General features: G+C 43.2%; 1 protein-coding gene across 1 annotated transcript in view; it reads left to right on the forward strand.

Moving 5' to 3' along the window:
• NCF1 (neutrophil cytosolic factor 1) overlaps nucleotides 1-20,563 on the forward strand; it is a 64,371-nt gene that overhangs the window by 20,846 nt on the left and 22,962 nt on the right. Inside the window, exons 4-6 of the mRNA XM_069226911.1 lie at nucleotides 4,980-5,145; nucleotides 7,108-7,166; nucleotides 11,761-11,883. Coding sequence (XP_069083012.1) covers nucleotides 4,980-5,145; nucleotides 7,108-7,166; nucleotides 11,761-11,883 — 348 coding nt within the window. The remainder of the gene's footprint in view (nucleotides 1-4,979; nucleotides 5,146-7,107; nucleotides 7,167-11,760; nucleotides 11,884-20,563) is intronic.

The following is a 20,563-nucleotide window of genomic DNA, read 5'->3' on the forward strand; positions in this document are numbered from 1 at the left end:
CCTTAGGCACATATTTATACTTTTTTAAGCGCCTCATTTGCGTCATTTTTTTACTCAAAAGCGGCGCAAACTTACAAAATACAATTGTATTTTGTAAGTTTGCGCCGCTTTTGCATCAAAAAGCGGCGCAAATGAGGCGCTAAAAAAGTATAAATACGGGCCTCAGTGCAGGAAGAATGTGATTAATGAGTAAACATTTTGAGGAACTGAAAGTGCAACCACTGAAAAAACTAACCGTAAATCACTTATTCTGCTTTCGGGAAAATGCAGGTGTTCGAAATGATCTGAAACATAAGACATTGGTACTGGTCGGTTTGGGAGCACAGGGTTCTTAAAGTGGGTGACTGAGATAAGCCACAAATCCTACAATACTGAACGGGGCGGTAAATGACAAGCAGTATTTTCAGTGGATTGAATGCCCACAAAAACATCTGCCAACTAAGTCCCGCAGTTGCCCATCGTCAAGGCCCTTAGTGATGAAGGATGAAACTGCGCTCGTCAGACAGGCACGACCTATAAAACGGAAACACATCCTTGCTAACAGAATTCTACTTTTTAGTCTGCTCAAAGAGCACCGTCGGTTCTCGAAGACTCATATGGACCCAGTTTGGGGATAACTGGAGTACAGTCACACTGGCCACAACATTCTCAAAATTCGACCCCCAGAAATACTTTCTTACCCGAAAGGAGGTTAAAAGGAACCACCTCCAAATGTTTAAAAAAAACATTTGTAAACTATATTGAACCAACTAAATGTTCATGAAAGAAGGGAGAAATATCCAGTATGGTGATGTAAGTAAAACATTAAACTGTTTAGAAGCAAAGCAACAGCACATGAAATGGGACTCCCCGTCTGTCTGGATGTACACACTGCTCCCAACTTGCTTGTGCTGTGGCTACAGTAGGGACAGTTAAAAGTCCCGTGCGGATGTTGCAGAATTAGTGGATCAGGAGTACAGCTGGAGATGCTTTGTGCCTCCCTCACCTGATCTGGAGGTGGAACTGCTGGTCCAGACACGTGCAGACCAGATCCCCTTGGACTTCATGAGTTAGGAAGGAGAATATAACTGTGTGTTTATCAGTCAGTCATCCAGGTCCATGTCGGCGCCTTTGTATCCACTGAGGAATTGGAGAGTATGATGAAAATTCAAACAGCCAATCAGATAACTGAAATTGCTTTCTCCAGGTAGCAAACCTCAACCCCCCCTGATGCCAGTGATGATTATGGAACTCATGCATCAAGTCAAGGAAGGCCTCTAAATCAATGCCTGAGCCAGCACGCAAAGGTGCATGTTATTTAATCCAATGTTTTTTTAAACACGGATTTCTAGATGTTTACAATAATTTTGAACCTTACAGAATCCTTTTCAGTCGGTACTTAACCATCAGAAAGCTCAAACAAATATTACCTAATGTGTCCAGTCTATGTAGATGGCAATGTATGACAGAAGCACATTGAATTATATATTTTCAAAATGACCCCACAGAGGGGTGACACCCTGAGGTATATTGTGGCAAATACCAGAGTTGCTTTTTATTTAGTCCTAGTGGCGATCCTTCTGTGAGTTCCTGAAGCCGTATCACAGAAGGTGCCTCAGGGACAGAACAGGCATTTGCATTCAGTTTTTGTGCTTCCGGCACACAGTCATATTGCAGAAGGGCCAGCAAATGCCTGTGCAACTACTTTAGTAATATGGATGACACTGGTGCACATTGTGGGTCAATGCTGACCCACGGGGACGTTTCCTCAGTTGCATGGGACCAGGCCCTGCAAATGAATGGAAATCTTTGCCATTGCATACACTCTGTATTACAAAGAAGCCAAGGTAAGGCAAACTGATTGTGCGCTATAGTACGCACTACGTAGGAGCTGCACCCCCCTCAGAGCAACACTTGGGAAATGGGCTCAGGGAACCCTCGTGCATTTTCCACATAGGTGGGTGAGGTTACTGTGCTCCTCATGAGAGGATCCCCGCCCCCTTTTAAAAATGAGGTCTGGTCTTCTGGCATTGTCTATAACTGATGCCTTCTCCCCAGTGCACACACCATCTGTCACAGTCCATGCCTCTGCTGAGGAGAGCACACTTTCTTTTGAAATCAGATGCACAGTCCTTCTATGTGCTGTGCACACATAATTATAGTTGCGCCACAACATAGACACGGAAAGTGCAGCCAAGCTATAATACAACCCCTGGTATTCACACATCTCTCCTGAACTGAAATCAAACTCCTGATTGCTGCCCAGGGCCCAATGATATACCACTAGAACAACGAAGAGCCTCCTAGTGAGACCCAGTTTCCTTTTAAAATATGCAATCAAGTGGCATGCTGACATTGACTCTACATCCTGCCAGTAAGCCAGGTGAGGATCACCACCATCTACTATCTTTTCATCAAATCAAACCCACAAATCCCTTAGGTAGGAAAGTGCCCCTTTTGACATGGTCACTCCCACTTTTTGCCGCTGGTACTGAGGTTTTTTTACTGAGGTGCACTGGTTTCCTGCTAACCAGGCCCCCAGTGCCAGTGCTCTTTTCCCCAAAACATGTAACATAATGTACAATTGACACACTCCTCCACCCGTGTAAGTTCCTAGTAAGTGGAACCCCTGGTACTGCAGCTTTCGGGACTCCAAAAGCCTCAGAGGTTCTCCAGCACTTTACCAGCCCGTCAGCATCTCCCTTGGAGTGGAGGAGCCACTTGCCTGCTTCTTGCAGGCACCAACCGCAACATCCAGTTCACCGGCAGCTGACCCCTGGATCCACTACCACAGCAGCCGTCAAGGAGGAGAACCCCCTGCTCCAAGAAGTCAGTCCTTTTGCCCCACCAAGTGAGAAGACCTAAGGATCCACCAGGCTGCATCAGCACCTGGGGTACTAGACCCCCTGCACCAACCAAGGCTTGTTGATGCCCACCCTGGACTCCAACAGCAGAACTGAAGATGCTGCCATCCCTCGCCCTGCAGGCGAGGGATAGTAGCATCACAGGGGACAGCATTCTCAGTCGTTCAGTTGCCTTGTTCTGTCTCCCCTTCTGCAGGTCACCCAAAGAACTGTGTGCGCTTTGACGCAGGAGCTCCACCGTTAAGGATCCACTGCAATTGAGCACCCCGGCCCGGGTCCAAAACCTCCAACAGTGTCCCCCTGCTCTCCGGACGCCCACTGGCTGAGCCCCCCTTTTGGGAGCTCCTGCACTTGTCGCGAGACCCCCCATGCACTCTCTCTCTAGATGCCCCCCACGTCGCAAAGTGTTCATTGTGCAGGAACCCGACACGACCAACACCACTGCACCCAGATGTTTCTGGGCAGGTAAACCTGAACTGATGGTCGTGTCCATAACTTTGCACCCCTAGCACTCTCCTACCTACAGGGTACACCTGAGAACTGAGTGTAAGGGCTCCTGTGCCGACACAATGCTCTGGGACCAATGCTGCGTAAAAACACATTTATCTGCAAATGTGTTACTTACTTGCAAATCGTCCTAAGAACTGCAACAGTACTTATTTTTCTGCAAATGTTCTGGTGTTGACATATAATACAAACAAAGTAACTATTTTTCTAACCTATTCGTCTCGAGTTGCTTCTTGAGAGTGTGCCTCATTTATTGACTCTGTGTGTTCAACAAATGCTTAGCACTACCCTCTGATAAGCCTAACTGCTCCCCCACACTACCACAAAAGAGAGCTTTTGGGATTGTCATTTTTTTACCCCTGTAAACCAATGAGAGTCGCCCTGGACTATCTGCATAGTGCCCCCCTACATTGGGTCACTGCATAGATAGCCTACTTCCGACTCCTTATTTGTTATACCTACTCTGTCCTTGGGGTCCTGGGTGTGGCAGGAGTGTGCTGTCCTTCTCCACTGTCATTAATTCCTTGTCAAAGCGGACAATGAAGTGTCCAATGATATGTAAATAGGCAAGGGAGGATGAGTTGTCCAAGCCTGCTGGATGCTGCTCTCTATATTACTCTGAGCACTTGCTGTCCCTGGCCGCATGCTACTGGACAAGAAAGGACACAGTGCAAGAAGATTGAGTTGGGTGTCCTTTTCTGATGATTAAATTTAGCAGACCGAAGGGGGCTTCTTAGGCTGTGGCTTCTGGCTATGCAGAGGTTGGCTTTTTTTCCATATTAATTCTTCATCTAATTTAATTTCTACTTCTCAGTCAAGTCCTTACTTTGTCATCATTATCTGAACTTCATCCGATGGCCTGAAAGTGGTTGTTCTTGCAGAAGAAAGGAGTTTCAAATAAACTAGTCCACTGTACCCAGCAGAGTAACTACTGAGCTACCAAAAGGTTCTGCGGGTGACACAGGAAACAGTTTTTAAAGTGGTTTAAGGAAGAGGACCCTATTCTTCATAGTTGCAATCCAGCCTTGGTTCTATAATTCCTTATGGATAGACCTGTTAAAGTTCTCTCTTGCTCAGTCTTTGTAGTGCAATGAGCATGGTAAGGGTCCTAAGATTCATTTACAGATAGAGATTCTCAGTTTAGTCACGTTTTCCCTCACTAAGCTAATCACAGACTTCTTATCATCCCTCTTAGTCCTTAGTCATTAAGGTGAATCCACGTGAACCAGATAGGCAATCCAGCTCCACTTGATGGCTTCTTCCTGCAAAGTACCGTCTTTCCTTGCGAAGGCCTTGCAGTAAACTCGGAGTGTCTTATTAAGGGTAAACCCCTTTGTCTCCAAGCATGATGATTTCTTTAACAGGTGAGTGGTCCAAGATTGGGGTCCAAGAATGGAGTGATGTCCTCCTGAAAAGCTGCTGTGTGTTGAGCTAATAGTGATGGGGACATTTTTATTTTACTTTTATTTTTGGAACTTTGCCATCAACATTGTTTACAGGGGGTTTGTAAATTTCACAATTACCACTTCAACAGTTTACAAATAAACACCCATGATTAAAGGTTAGATTGTAAAAAGCAATAGCTATTGCACAGCATATAATATTACTTTATTGATTTCCTTCTTTCAGCACCAAAGTGGTTTGATGGCCTCAAGTCTACAGAGAACAGGCAAAGCACGCTGGCCGATTACTGTTTTACCTTGTTGAATCTCCCCAACAAGATTTCCCGTTGCTCCCATGTTCTGAGCTTCTTCACAGTTAGATCTGATGACCTCAACCTAGCTCTTGATAGCCAGTGAGTATTGAAGAGTTGCTTCTAAGCCATTGCTTCTGTGTATACAAGTGTATTGCCACCTAAAAAGTGAAAGAGTCCAGCTTAGTGGCCTTTGTCGTCCTCTCGTGTCTTAAGGAATTGGAAATGAATGGTTGGAGCTGCTCCTCAGTTGCTTTTGTTGGTGGGACCAACTCATCTACATTAAACAGAATGACAACCGAAAAGCCTTAAGTAGCTTCACAACTTTTTAGTTTTTCTTAGTTCTAACTTATTATTAGTGAATTTATCAGTTTTAACTTCCCTGAAAGCAGATTCCGCACCTTGTTGAGTCTTTAGAAGTTCTGATACATTTGTAATGCCAACAGCAGTAGAAAGGTTTCCTTTTCCTTATGTGTTTCTCGCCAACTGCACAGCTCAGGAGCCACCTTAAGCGCCAGGTCAGTATCTGAACCTTAATGTTTCTGATTCTCAGAACCAGCAGTGCTAACATTTCTTGACCTGTGCTGCTGCGTTTACCTGTTCCTGCCCCCTTGCCCTCTGCGGTCAGTGCCACCTGCTCTTGGTTTTGCTGGTAGTATGGTTGATGGCTGCACTGACACCAAATGGTGTTGGTTACCTACAGCGCGTGGTGGTATCAACATAGCGAAGATCATCTGTCCACCGTCCTTAGAAGCCAGGGGACCAAGGAGCCTTAACACACCACACCCTATTGCCAGTCAGCCACTAGATATCACAGCAGGTAAGAACTGATGAGGTAGGATAGTTATTGTTATTAAAGGCTTATGAAGTCCAGTAATGCCTCCTCGTGGAAGCATGTGGGCAATGGTAGTACCTGGTTACACGGGAATGGCAAATTTTGCTTTACTTGTTACTGGGCATAAAGAGACTGGTAATATAGGCTTTACCGAACAATGTGATATCTTCCAATCAGTTCTGTGAAGTTCTCTTTAAATTATGTCATGTTTATACTAATGTTGCTCCCTAAATGTGTTTCACAGAACACTCTTTTGCAATAATTTTCCCAAAATCCTCTTTTGGAGTACCCTCATTATTCAGTGTTACTACTCCTCCTTCCAAAACACCTTCAGGAAGAGAACCACTGCTTTAGGAAAGTAGTCTTGAAAGCTTATCAACCTTAGATCAATGTGGCCTGGTAAATGTAAGCTCCTAAGCCATACTGCAAATCCATCAATAACATTTGAAATCAAATTATTTATTGGAAAAACCACAGCGGTTAAAGCCAAGTGTTTTATATTTTCGTAGTGTTGAGCCACCGGTTACGCCACAGGTGTCGGGGATCTCATGATCTCACGCTCTCACGCAGTACTTTGCAGGGAGTCACTATAATTTATTCTGAGTTATGACTCTGTTCCATTGACTTTGTGTGTGATGTGAAGTCTCCTCTCTCTTCTGCGCTTCCAGAATTTATTAGGTTAAGGCATATTTACCAACCTATGTGGCAAGAGTATGTCACGGTCTGTCTCACAGAACAAAAGTTCACAGAAAACAAAATGAAAAAGTTAAAAAAAAAAAAAAAAAAATCTGAACAGCTGCCTCTCAGAACCTTTTTTTACATGGCATTGTCTGCACCTGAGGCCTACAGGTGACTATGCAGTAATAAACCACAGGGTTGAAAGGACAGAAGCAAAATGCAAAAGTAAACGCAAACAACCCTACATTTAACACACCTGGTGACCTATGAATAATCCGGACTGTTCCCAGTGATTTGCATGTACTTTATTGCATGGCCAAAACAAGTTGATGATAAGTAACATCTGAGAAGGCCACCCATGCTTTCCCCACAAAGTAGTCATCTAACACTTCTAAATGCAAATGTAGAAATTGTATTCGACTTAGAAACCAGTGAAGTTGGTTGCTTATTTTATGGTTTAAAACTCCATCCAATTGTGGCTGTAAACAAGGGGGTGAGGGTAGAGAGGTATTTAATATTTACTAACGAGTGTTATTCTTTGTTCATTATAGAATTAGAAAACCTGAAACTTTTTTGTTGCCAAAGGACAACTCCAAGAATAATATAGCTGGTAAGTTCTGCACTTTGCAACCAAGAATGAAGTCTGTGCTTTAAAATACTCTAAATAAAAATAAAATAAGATCAGAACAAAATTTGTTAGCGACAGTCGCAGCTGTGTTTTAGATTGTTGTTGTCCTTGGGTGCATTCAAGATGTGGCTGGGAAGGCGTTTGTGAAACAGAGATGAGCAGCGAACTGTGCGCTGTTTCTGAGGGTCTCTCTTCATCTCATATTGTTGTGGAGTTGTGCGCTGACCTAATGGGCCACTGGGAACAAAGTTTATGAGAGGTGCTGGATTGAACACACAAAACTAGAGTTTCACAGAACTTAAGTGGATAGCAGAACTTCCCACGCTGCCTCTACTTTGCTCTGAGGGGAAAGTGGGTTGGTTCTTGGCCAAGATACAGAGTAGGCTCGGCTAGGTTCTATACCGGTAGGTGCAGCCGATGACCAAAGAGTTTCAGTGAAGTGGGCACTGGACACCTTGCAGCTACCAGATCCTAACAGTATATTGTGATGGCATACTAGGGACAGATTCTAACAAGTGTATGAGGGAACAGGATCAAGACTGATTTGCATATGGCTTGGTCGAAACTGGGGTGGCGTAGTGAGCAAAAGAATTGATGGATTAAACCCAGATCTGTGACTGGGGGTGAATGTTTGATTAGTTCCGCCTTCCTGCCATCATTTGTGTTTGTTTGCTAAAAATAAGAACAACATGGCCTGTTGATAATTCATAAACAATGTGAATCGGGTCCGCGGTTAAAGTTGATGTTTCAATTCCTTAAGAAATGGCAGGATCATCATCAGGAATCTTGACAGGACCAAGCCCTAGTGCAAGCTAGAGTAAAAAGAAGACAGAAAGACAGGCAGACATATTACGAAGATAGTGTAAAGTCACAAGATCCATGGGAGAATACTCATATGAGGATATGGGTGTTCACAGAAACTAAAAGAGATGGAAAAACAGGTTCATGTAAGGCCACAGAGATTAGAAAATAGAGCAGGGTGGTGAGTGCAATGCGAGGTAGGACCATTGCACACCTGTAGAAAAGAATACCTGTTGAATCTGGACATACTGAAGTGAGAAGTCTTGGGACATGATGATTAGAAATATATTGGAAGTGAGACCCCTGGCAAGCTGGGAAGCATGGTCATAAGGTAGTAAACCAAAGAAACTCATGCACCTTAATGTTGAACTCCGCAGCTGAAAAGCTGTTTAATGGCCACATGTGCCAGATCAATTGAAACCGTATTGCTGAAGGTGAAGCAGGCACCCTCTCAAGATCCACTACCATTGGACCTAAATTGGAGCCGTGCAAGGCACGATAGAGACCGTGCCCAAGCAAGGCTAAAGATTTAGCCCGGTGCGCAATGCCACCACGAGAAGCGTGCCTGGATCACTCCTGATGGAGAAAATGCTCTGGAAATCAAACGCATACCTGCATGGATACAAAAATAGGACAAAGTAAGGGTGGGTCCTTGAGGAGTGGTGGCATGTGTGTTACCAACACTCATTGTGCCGATGCTAATGAGGTTTTTGATTTTTTTTTCTGATTGTTATAAATAACCATTTGCTTGCAAATATTGTTGATTGTATTTGTCAAAGGGCCTCTGTCTTGAAAATTACTGGCTTGAAACTAATGATCTCTAGTTGGGTGGGAAGGATAAAACATGACACAGCAGATCCCTTTCTTGGCACACCCGGCTTCAGTGGCTTTCCCTCAAAGAAGGCAGGCCTCTATGTATCAACACATTTCCACTTTGACAACAAAACTATATACACAAAAGGGAACGCTATAATACAAAAAAAATTCCGAATGCTCAATATGCTAAATGTTCATCCTTGTTGAACCAGAGAATAATTATTTTTCTTTTAGTCCATCATGGAGCAGAAGTCATAATGCAGTATCAAAAGTAATTTTATTGGTATTCTTTAGACTTTGCAGTCCAGCCCAGCCAATCATCTCTTTCTAGTCTGCTGGGAAGGATAACGCATGACATAGCAGATCCCTTTCTTGGCACACGCTGCTTCAGAGGCTTTCCCTCAAAGAAGACAGGCCTTTATAGATAAATTATCTATAGTTGCACTTACATGCAGAATAGGAGAAGCGCTTAGACGCACAGGGCCCCCGATCACTTGCAGCTTCCTTTGCAGAAGCATCTCATAGTGCCCAGTGGCTGTCCGCGTGGCTGGAAGGACAAGAGCCGAAGGAAGGGGGAAGTAACGCTGTTGTCACATGGCTTGATGTTGCTATTTGGTCACTGGCTCCTTGGGGGCTAATGTGTGGTGCAATATGGTTGGGTAACACGTCCTGTGCTGAGAGGAAACCGCTGGCATGGACTTGTAGCCGCTGTGAAATGCTGTCTTACCCAATGATGCTGTGAAACGCTGCTCGGAGTTACTTCCATTTTTTTCTTCGTAGGAGCCGAGGCACAATAGTGTTTTTGAGCGGGTTCCTAAGAAGGTTGCGTTTTACATTTCAAATGATGAAATATGTTAGCGAGAAAAGAAAAAGAAAGTTCGGGCATGTTTTTTTCTTGAAAAATTGTAAAGGTTAACGAAAACTTGATACACTAGTGCTTCAATAAGGCTTTTGATTGTGCAGTAAGCGTGTGCATATAGCTGCAAAATGCACAAAGACGTACACTGACGTCAGCAGCCAATGCATCCATAATTAGCCTTTATGTTATCATTGATGTGCACAGAGATCAGGATGAAAGTATCTGTGACTCAAGGCATTTCTTCAAAGCTGAGAATGAACTGCACACATGATCACCAGGGCCTGCCGCAGTCTGCATGGAAATGCCCCATAAGAATGCCAGTGAATTTGCAGACACAGCATCAAGTCAGTCCCCACCACCTCCCATCTCTAGAGCGTAAGGAGGGGTGCCAGGGCCAGCCCTATCCTTGCATCGAGGGATTAGACCACACGACGTGTCCTCATCCTGTGGCCAGAAGGGGCTTGTTGTTGATTGTCTGCTATAGCTGCATTTTGATTTCCCACGGTCACTTGCCAACCACCGAGTACTTGGTTGAGCAGAGCAGGGGTCTGTCTTTGTGTTCGCATCTCATTGTGTGTGGACCAGCATGCACGTGACTGCGTTCATCTTAGCTAATTGTTTATAGGCAACGTTGTGAAGTCACCTTGCTGCGCTGCCCTGCGTCACAGGGAAACGGCAGGAATGCGACGTATTTCTACAATATGACGCACTCTTGTCCTCTCCCCCTTCGCTGCTGCCCTTTCGGCAGCCTTCGTGTCAATGCAGGCTGCCTTGCACCATGGTACAAGGGTGCCTGCGTTTCATGCAGGATTGATTTTGTGCAGGAAGGAAGACCTTCCTGCACAAAAACAAACCTGCAAGGCTTATTCCTCTTTCTATGTGTGTTGCAGGAGAGAAAAAACAAGGAGAAATAAGCATACTTCTCCTTGTTACGCCGCTGCTGCGGAGTTGTATTTTCTTGGCGCATTCCCAGGTTTACAAGTTCTTGTAAATCTGGGGAATGGGTCATAATTCATGGATATTACAGGGGAACACCCAAGCAACATCCAAGGAAATGTCTCCCAGGCGCAGAGTAATGTAATGTATGGCAGTGATTTGCGCTCCAACACATTTCTCGAGATTTATGAAGCCATGCAGAGCCACGCAAGGTGGCCTTACCTGGCTTCATAAATCACACTTAAGGTCTGCTCTTGCACCATGTTAGTGGTGCAGGAGCTTCGCAAACCAGTTCTACCATTTAATTTGACAATTCCACCGATCAGACGAACACGCTATGATTTGTAAAAGGAAAACTCAGGGCTGGAAATTTGCAGTAATATTTAGCTTTCTTTGTGCCGGGGATTGTTCCAGGCAAAGCAGCTCTAGCGTCAATCAGCCTTTGCATGCAAAAGAGTTTTTAATCTGAAGATATCACCTAACACTTGTTCACGTGTGCAAAGTGGGCATTATGTGTGGGTGGGATCAGCACAAACCCCATTGGATTTCTCGCAAAGCCAGCCCTACCAACTTGCGGGACTTCACTTTGTGTGAAGTCCTAGTACCAAATGAAAGTAGGAGCAAAGGTAGGCAAAATCATAATTGTAAAATATAAGTGCAATAATTGTAATTTCCAAGAAACAACACTTATTATGTGATTGTGTGTCCTTCCCATAGACACCTGCCTGCACATGGATATTTGCTCCGGAGTGTGTCCTTCGAGTACACGGAGACACTGCTTACCTGCCCTTGTGATGTGCAACACTTAGCATTACACAAAATCACATTGTTTGTGCAAATACTACTGGTCACATTATCAAAATTAGGCTGAACACAGCACTGTCGTTTTTTATGTCCTTTCAAGACAATACAACACTCAAAGCCTCACTTTAGAATTGGTGACCATAAATTCAAGTATGAGGCCCTTGCATTGGGAAAGTCATGTCATCTCCCTTGGACTAAGTTACTCCATTGTAGCATAGGCCTGTTTCAAAAAGTGATAGGCCTCCATTAGAGCATTCTAACTAATATATCCTAATGAGAAAAAGACTGCTGATGTGTACAGCCACAGACATAAAGCAGTTAATAATTTAATGACATCATCATTTTCTTCGATTACAACAGATATCACCGGACCCATCATCTTACAGACATACCGGGCCATCGCCGACTATGAGAACACCTCCAAAACTGAACTGCCCCTCAGTACAAGTGACATAGTGGATGTGGTGGAGAAAAGCGAAAATGGTAAGGACTGGTTGGTTCTTAACTTTTAAACATTTTACAGTTAAGAAGAATGCAGCACAAGCAGCCACTATAGATGGCCACTATGTTTTCAAGTAGGGTTCAAGTAGTCACACTACATTTGACACAACTGTAGGGTTCAATGTGAAGTATCTGCAGTGTACGTGGTGCCACTCTGGGCGCCAGTCAATAGTCGAAGTGAACTTGGCCCTGCTTTAGTGATCTGCGTAGAAGAACTATGCAGTGCACTGTGCAGTGCTCTTTAGACAAGGTACCTGCAAGCACCCAGTCTGTGTTTTTCCTTATAAAGCTGCTACTTATCCTCACAAAGTTGGCAAAGTATCTCAAAGGACTGGATTATGTTTTGACCTCCTCATTTCCACCCAAATCGGAACCACTGCTGGCTTTTTAATATAATACTCTTATAAATGATACAGTGCCCTTTAAAGTGAATGTGTGTTTCTAAAGGGAACCAGTGAAACCAATGAGAACATGGAAATACAGTAAAATCTGTGACAATCTGTAAGAATTAATAATAAAGAGTGTACCTTACAGGTAATTACATATGAAAACCATAAATTATTTTTTTTTTAAAGAGAATATTCAGTTAAATATTCCACCAGAACATTTCTGCTATAGTAATGAGACAAAATTAAAATCTGTGTAGGTGCAAAATTATTTTTGTTAGTATATTCCTTGATGTTCGTTTTGCAGTAATCTTGTATTTTTTTTTTAAAGATAGGCAGGTGCGCAAAGTGGCACGACACGATGGATATTCAGTGTGGTACAATCCAAACCAATAAACCTATTTAGACGTATTTAACTGTATAATCACAAGAAGGAGGCAGCAAGGCACCAAAGCACTGTAAAGGGTTAACAGAGAAGGCATGCCTTCACACCCCCCCAACACGGAAACATACATTCAAGTACAGTGGTGATGAACCCACCAGTATCAGATATTGGCCCCAACAGTACATGACGTGTGTGTTACCCACAGCTCTACTCAGACATCCCAATAATTTGCTGCTCCGTAAACGCCATGCACCTGAGCAAGACCACTTATATTCAGTTCAATCATTTATTGATTTAGAACTCATCAGAGATCATCAATATATAGTCTTAAGAAAAAGATAAAACATAAAATAAAACAATCTCTACATAAATGAATTACTAATACATTGCTACAAATGATTTAAAAAATCTCTACATATTGCGGCACATAAATTCATCAGGAGGTGATTTGGCTAGGGCGATCAGATCATTGGTTTTGAACACACTATATTTGCAACACAACGCTTTTAAAAACCACTTCTGTGCATCTAATATTGACTTGTGGGGACAAACAATACATGCATAATATCTTGTATCCCTCCCTTGCATAAATCACATATTCCCAGCTTATCTCTTTTGTCCGACCATTGCTTTGTAAACCATTTTAGTGGTACAATATCAAATCGTAACATAATTATAAAGCGCCTAGTACTGTAGTCCAATGTAAAATTAAAATATCCTTGATTCATCTTAAAAGAAAGGCTGTCAGAATAGGCTTTATAAATTGCCAACTGGGCAGAGTGTGCATGGGTAACTTAATCTGGCCATCACATTTTTCAAAAACAACTTCAGTTGTACTGGTGTCCATAGTTGCAAGTGGACAATAAAGCATTGGAAATTCACTAATGCGGTCTCAAGATTAATAGTAAAGGTTTCATCCTTCAAGAAAGCTCTCAAAGTGCCTTCAGGTGTCGGGAGGAAATTATATGCCCATCTAATCATATTAGCCAAGGATCTAGAATAGGCACTCAGGAGGCAAAACTCTACACGTCGCATCTGGACAGGGGTTGCCTGACTCAGGGATGCAATCTTTCGAAGGACCAGATAATTGGACCTTGCTTACAAGCAACAAGAGCATCTCCATTTCCAGCTGTTAGAGACCAAGATGATGTTAGCTGTACTTGTAGTTCAAGTTCAGAATATATTCTGGCGTGGTCACTTCCTAGAACAAACTCTGTTTTAAGAAACAAATATTTATGTTAAAGGTAGTTAAGATGTGATTGATAAAAGAGGAGCCAGTGACCCCTTTTCTAATGAAAGCAGCAGGTACATTCCCATTGGTTCTTCCGTTAAGAATCACGCCATTTATTCCGTGCAGTGAGTTCAGTAACATTCTTCCACATTTATCAGCCTTTAACTTTGGTAGAAAGGCAGGTTCAGAAATGGACCAAATTTCTTCCAATTCTATGTTTTTATATGCTTTTGATGCAGCATTAGAAATGTTTGCATTAAAATTGCCCATTATTATAATTTTAGAATTTCCTCCTGAATCAAGGATAGGCTCAATGACATCGAAAGCTCATTCTGCTGCATAAAGTATTCCGAGCCAGGCAGGACATAGATGTTAAATAGACGTGTTAGCCGAGTGAGCACTTGCTTTACGTAGTTTTATTTCAATGCTCCGTGTATTATTGCTCAGAAGTTGTAGTATTTCAAAGCCCCACTGTATCTCAGTTTTAAGGAGAGTTAGTGTGGCCTTCCCTAGCCCTTGTTGCAGGAAGATCAATAACAAAATAACTGTCCCAATTGAACTTAGCAATGGACCAGGGGCCAGATGTAGGAAACACTTTGCGAGTCGCAAACGGCAAAATCAGCCGTTTGCGACTCGCAAATGCGTGTTTCCTATGCAGAAATGCATTTTGCGAGTCGTTACCGACTCGCAAAATGCATTTCCGAATCGCAAATAGGAAGGGGTGTTCCCTTCCTATTTGCGAGTCGCAGTGGTATGCAACTCCATTTGCGACCGCGTACGCGGTCGCAAATGGAGTCGCAGTTACCATCCACTTCAAGTGGATGGTAACCCACTCGCAAATTGGAAGGGGTCCCCATGGGACCCCTTCCAGTTTGAGACTGGACCCCAAAACATTTTTTCAGGGCAGGGAGTGGTCCAAGGGACCACTCCCTGCCCTGAAAAAACCTAAACAAAAGGTTTCGGATTTATTTGAAATGCAGCTCGTTTTCCCTTAGGGAAAACGGGCTACATTTAAAAAAAAAAAAACTGCTTTATTTAAAAGCAGGTCGCTAACATGGAGGTCTGCTGACGTCAGCAGGCCTCCATGTTAGCGAGTGCCAATACTCGCAATGGGGCCGCAATTTGCGACCCACCTCATGAATATTCATGAGGTGGGTCATTGCGACCCCATTGCGAGTTGCAGTCGGTGTCTGAGACACCGTACTGCATAGCAATTTGCGACTTGCAAATTGCGAGTCGCAGGGACTCGCAATTTGCAAGTCGCAAATTGCTTTTTTGCTACATCTGGCCCCAGGTCTCTTAAAGACAGATGATTGCTGGGCAAACTCTCATCAAACGTCGCAACTTACATGATTTCAAATCAGCCATATTCCAAGAGATAATCGCCAAATTATCACTAAAAGGGAAGTTCGGGGCTACTATTCATTTCATTTTCATTCATATTCCTTTAAAGCCTAGACCAGCTGACATCGGTTTTAGAATCATCCACTTTGAGCTTGCTTTGATTCTATATCTGCCTGCCTCCTTTATCAATAACCGGACGTGTGTCCATAGATCAACACTCGCGCTCATAGATATTATGGTTATATGTCGTGTTCAGTTGTTTTACTCCACTATGAGTTGTCTGCATGGACTGCAATGGAGGCTGTCGGACAGGAGATTTTTAGTATATTCCTGCAACATCAAAGCCATTTTTGTGTAATCTTTCACTTTCCTGTAACACTATTGAGGGAATCACACTGGACCAGAATTCTACATGTGCAGTGGAAAGGTTTTGATTATTGGGAAAAAATACCAATTTTTTTTCAGAGGAAGAAAGGGTCTGTAGTTGTGGAAAGTTATGCAAAAGCCTTAGAATTATTTGTTTAAAGGAACTTCCCTGTTTGTGAAGAGATCCGATATCTCAAGGGCTCGATAGGAATGTAATATTGGGTATATTGTAGAAAACCCACAGTTAAATCTGACTGACTAAGGTGCATAGGAAGAGGAACTGCTTCTCGATAGAGCTACTTTACGTACAAAATTATTTTGTAATTAATTCTCACTATATTATTTACCCACACTTTTACTGAGTGATGGATGTTTTTCTCTGCAATGCATGACTTTAAGGGATCCTAGGCCCTGAAGAATGCCCCTAGACCTTCCTTGGCTCATTGTAGAAGGCAGAAACATGTTGGCCATGTATTTTTAGATAGGTGACCCAGTGAGTCCTTGTTCTCACAGAGGTGTCCCATCCTAGTTTTTAATACACCAGCAGACACCATTATTAAAAGTGTACATTTCACAAAGGTAACTGCCTGAGTTTTTTTTATATTTTCTCTAGTTCAGCTGGATCCCACAATTTCCAGAAAGTAAAAATTTACGCACTCCATCCCGTTCTTTTAACGGTGAGGTTAAGTCCGCCCAGGTGGCATTGTCCTACCTGGGTGGGGCTAGGTGATCAAATGATGAAGCATGACACTATATAGTGTGTGAGACCACCTAGTCCGTAAAGGAAATACCCCCCCCCTTCATTACTTCAAGACCCTTCACAGCACCCATTCACCATCTACTCACCTAGTGAGGTTAAGGAGCACCAGGAAAATTTCCCCCGGGTATAGCTCCTCATTATAAGTGAACCCCATACTTTTTCCCCATACTTTTTTTTGTGTTAATGGTTTTAATTGCCCTTGTATGTCCTTTACCGGAGAGAAGAAGAGACGAGTTCGAAACATGTGCCTCATGTACCTTTACCATGTCAGTTGTACTATTACTTATTCTGTTTTCCTCAGCACTAGGATAATTATTGGTTACAGCAAACTTTATTCTTCGAGACGTCCTCTTGGAAATTCTTCGAATTGCTATTTTCTTTTTCCTCATAGACTTAAATGTTGCCTTACTCCCACCAGCTTTCTTTGAGTCAAGATCTAATACTGCAGGAAGTGAAGCAGCCGCAGAAGTATTTTCCAAGGAACCTGTCTTATGAGTATGTTTAAGTAACGGATAGTAGGGAGGAACTGCTGTCTCATTCCTTGTCTCCTGATCTAGCTTTGGTTCTGCGAATAGCCTACGAAAAGAGTAGACTACTCCTTCCCCAATCTTCTCTGTTCCTTGACGGGGGAGCAAGCCATTTTGACAGGTTAGAGATATTAATATCACTGTTTGCATTTCCAATCAGTGGTCAGAATTAGTTATGTTTTTTCCCAACATTTTTTATATAGACTTGCGTATCCTCTGGAGTGATAATAAAGTCTCGGAAATAATTACATGGTCGTCACTTACAGGCTGAGATGGTGTTGTGATGGAAAGTCAGGAGAGCAGATAAGTTTGCTTCAATTTCAGATGCATTACTCAGCGTGCTATTGAATGGTTCCAGTGTCCCTTTCAGTGGTTACCTCTCTAGTGTATGAGAGAGTTGACTCAAATCAATGTAAAGTCCATTCATAGGGCTTGATTAGGTTCTACTTCTTGAGTTACCAGCTAATTATTATGTCAATGATGGGAGCAGGGTTTCTGTGCTCTTTGCAACTTTAGATGTTTGATCTGCTATGACGATTACCATATTATCACTTGCATCTGCATCAAACATTGCATTTCCTCCTTTAGATATTTTCCTACCTACTAACATCGTAGGGGCTAACATAGGAAAGAATTCCGCTATTGGTGTTATCCCTTATAGCACACTAATCTGTGCTGACTTTTTCCTGCCTCTCTTGACTGTTTGAACCGTTCCTTGACGCTTCATTACACGGTGTGATTTCTTAGTTTTTTAATTGTCATATTAAACAGAACAACTTAGGTATGACTCTGCAGTGGAGCTATATACAAAAAATCTCCGTTGATCAAAACAATCTTTATGGGCCCAAATTCCAAGTCATAGGCCTCCAAATTTATCTTGAGTTAGTGAGCAGACAGAAGCACAATCGTAATTAGGTTCAATTGAATTAAACTGCAGGTGAACTGCAGGGGTGTGGAATTTATTAAAATATCTACTTGTCCAGGGGACAGGTTGCTTCTCAAATCTACTTGTCCTGTAAAAAGATCTACTTGTCCCTTTGGTGCCAGGTAGTGTGGTGACAAATTATGGCAGCAATCTCATTATGTAAGAGCTCTGATAATAGCCTCTTCTGATTATGCCAGAGCTACTACCATAGTAGGGCTTGAATACTTGCAGTTTCAATCCCTACTGTAGCAATTTCCTTATTTTGCCACCTTTCTGCAGATCTGCATACTGGGGCTGGAGGAAGCAGTAAGCAATAGTTCCAGGGCTGGAATGCCTTTGAGTCTGCAAACCTACAACCTGCATGTTTTAAAGATTTTCAGCAGCTTCTCTCTAATATTTTCCCATAATAAGAAAGGTTGGACATTTACTCCTGACAATGGCAGAATTAGAACTTCTTCCAGGGTTGGGAAGAAAGTGGCCGGAGGGAAAATGAACTTGCAAATGCTCAATAGATTTTCACATGAGCAAATCTACACATGCGTATTTACCCATGCTAAAATACAGTTCACAAATATTTTATAGGGGTACGCCATATACCATGGGTGCACTTTTCTGACTTTCTTTAAGAATTTGGGGCCACATGTGGGTAGGTTCAGATTTGCGACCCGCAAATTGCGAGTCAGAGCGACTCGCAATTTGCGAGTCGCAAATCCGAATGTAGGATGGTGTCCCTGACACCATTTGTGATTCGCAAGGGCTTCGCAAATGCCCACGTAGTGAATAATCATGAGGTGGGTCGCAATTTGCGACCCCCTTGTGAATAGCGGCCCTCACAGGGATGGTGGCCTGCTGGAGACAGCAGACCACCATGTCTGTGACTGCTTCCTTAAAGGAAAACGAGATGCATTACAAAAACGAAAAATGAAACGTTTTCGTTTCATTTTTTCAGAGCAGGCAGTGGTCCGCAGGACCACTGCCTGCTCTGAATTTTTTTTTACAGTGACATTCACAATGGGGAAGGGGTCCCATGGGGAACCCTTCCCTTTTGCGAAAGTGTTAGCACCCATTTGAAATGGGTGCAAACTGCGATTGGTTTGCGCCCGTGTTCGCGGTCACAAAACAATTCTACATTGCACTACGAGTCGCAATTAGGAAGGGAACACCCCTTCCTAATTGCGAGTCGCAAACCCGTTTTGCGATTCGGTAACCAAGTTACTGAATCGCAAAACTGGGTTTGTGCATTGCAATGTGCTTTTTGCACGTCGCAAACAGCGAAAGTCGCTGTTTGCGACATGCAAAAAGCTACCTACATGTGGGTCTTGGTCCCTAATTAGGTCTGGTGTTAACAAAGACATTTTGCTTTTACTAAACTTCTATTTCTCTCTCTTTCGGCTGGCTTTACTGTGAGTGATTGCATTCTGCTCTTCCACAAGGAGCATATTGGCACACAAAGTAGTTTTGTTCAGTGTCAGGAACTACAGTGGCAATCAGTGACGTAACGAAACTGGAGGGTGCCCCTTAGCAAAGAACATAGAGGAGCCCCCTCTCCAGACTCACTCAGGGCAAGTGCTGTGCTGAAGGGGCCCCCTGGAGGGCGGCAGCGGGGCCTTTGTTATGCCACTGGTGGCAACGTGTGTTTTTAGAGTTCAAAAACTTTTTGGGGGGTTTTTGCCAATGTTGAGGGCCTGGTAGCTCCCACAACAATAAAGTGTTACAAAAGCCACGTCAAAACAAGACACGCATTGATGAAACTAAAAGACTTATAAAAAATATGTCGGACCAGTTGGTTTTGTCAGTGTTTGTTTATTTTCATGCTTACCATATTCGTTTTTAAAATGGTTACACTGATTTTCCATTAGAAATATTTTTGGGAAATACTAGCATGCATCAACACATTTTACTAAATGACACTTCATTTGCATCTAATCAGAGAGCATTCTGGGAGCATTATACTTAGCCTCATAGCCTAAACTTTTCAAACGTGTATACACGTTTTTTTGTTTGCACTGGAACCAACGTCAGTAGTGAAGTGTGACCTTAAAACATTTATTTACAGCACTCACTCTAATAATGAAGGCTTTCAAATAATGAACCATAAATACAAGTTCGAACAGCATTATTTTTTGGAAACACATTACCTCAACTGCAGAGAGTTCCACTCTCTGTAAACAGGCAGCCAAAGGGTTTGTGCTGCAGAGGGTTGGGCCTACTTGTCCCAAGGACAAAGTAAACATAAAAACTTGTTGCCCTTGACCCCAAACAAGATGTCCCGGGCGTCGCTTCAGCTGTCTCAACTACTGAAAGGTGAGGATTCAGATGGTAAAAGGAGTGCTGGTACTCCAGCTTCGCAAGCCACACCCAGTCCTAGCAGGGCCGCGGGTGCGGGGACCGCCCTTCGCAGAGGACTCTATGCATACTGCTTTTCCCACCACCCTGCACAAGGCCACCTTATCTTGCCACAGACGTGTGAGAGACACAAACTAACCTCTGTTGGAAGTACAGAATATACGGACGTCAGATTGCTGGTCGGCAGGTTGCACAAATCTTGTAGCTTGATATGAGATACCAGAAATCCGTACTACAAGCTCCCGAAAATGCCACGGTTAATGGGTGTCTGTTTGCTTGTCCCCTCTCTCCTTATCATATGCCTGTCCTTTGAGCTGTGTCCACAGCATTGTGTAGGGGGCAGATGCCATTGAAGTACCAGTTGTTGCGTTTGTGACGTTTGGAGCAGTGTC

The sequence above is a fragment of the Pleurodeles waltl genome, chromosome 3_2 (genome assembly GCF_031143425.1).
Source record: "Pleurodeles waltl isolate 20211129_DDA chromosome 3_2, aPleWal1.hap1.20221129, whole genome shotgun sequence".
Taxonomy (NCBI): Eukaryota; Metazoa; Chordata; class Amphibia; order Caudata; family Salamandridae; genus Pleurodeles; species Pleurodeles waltl.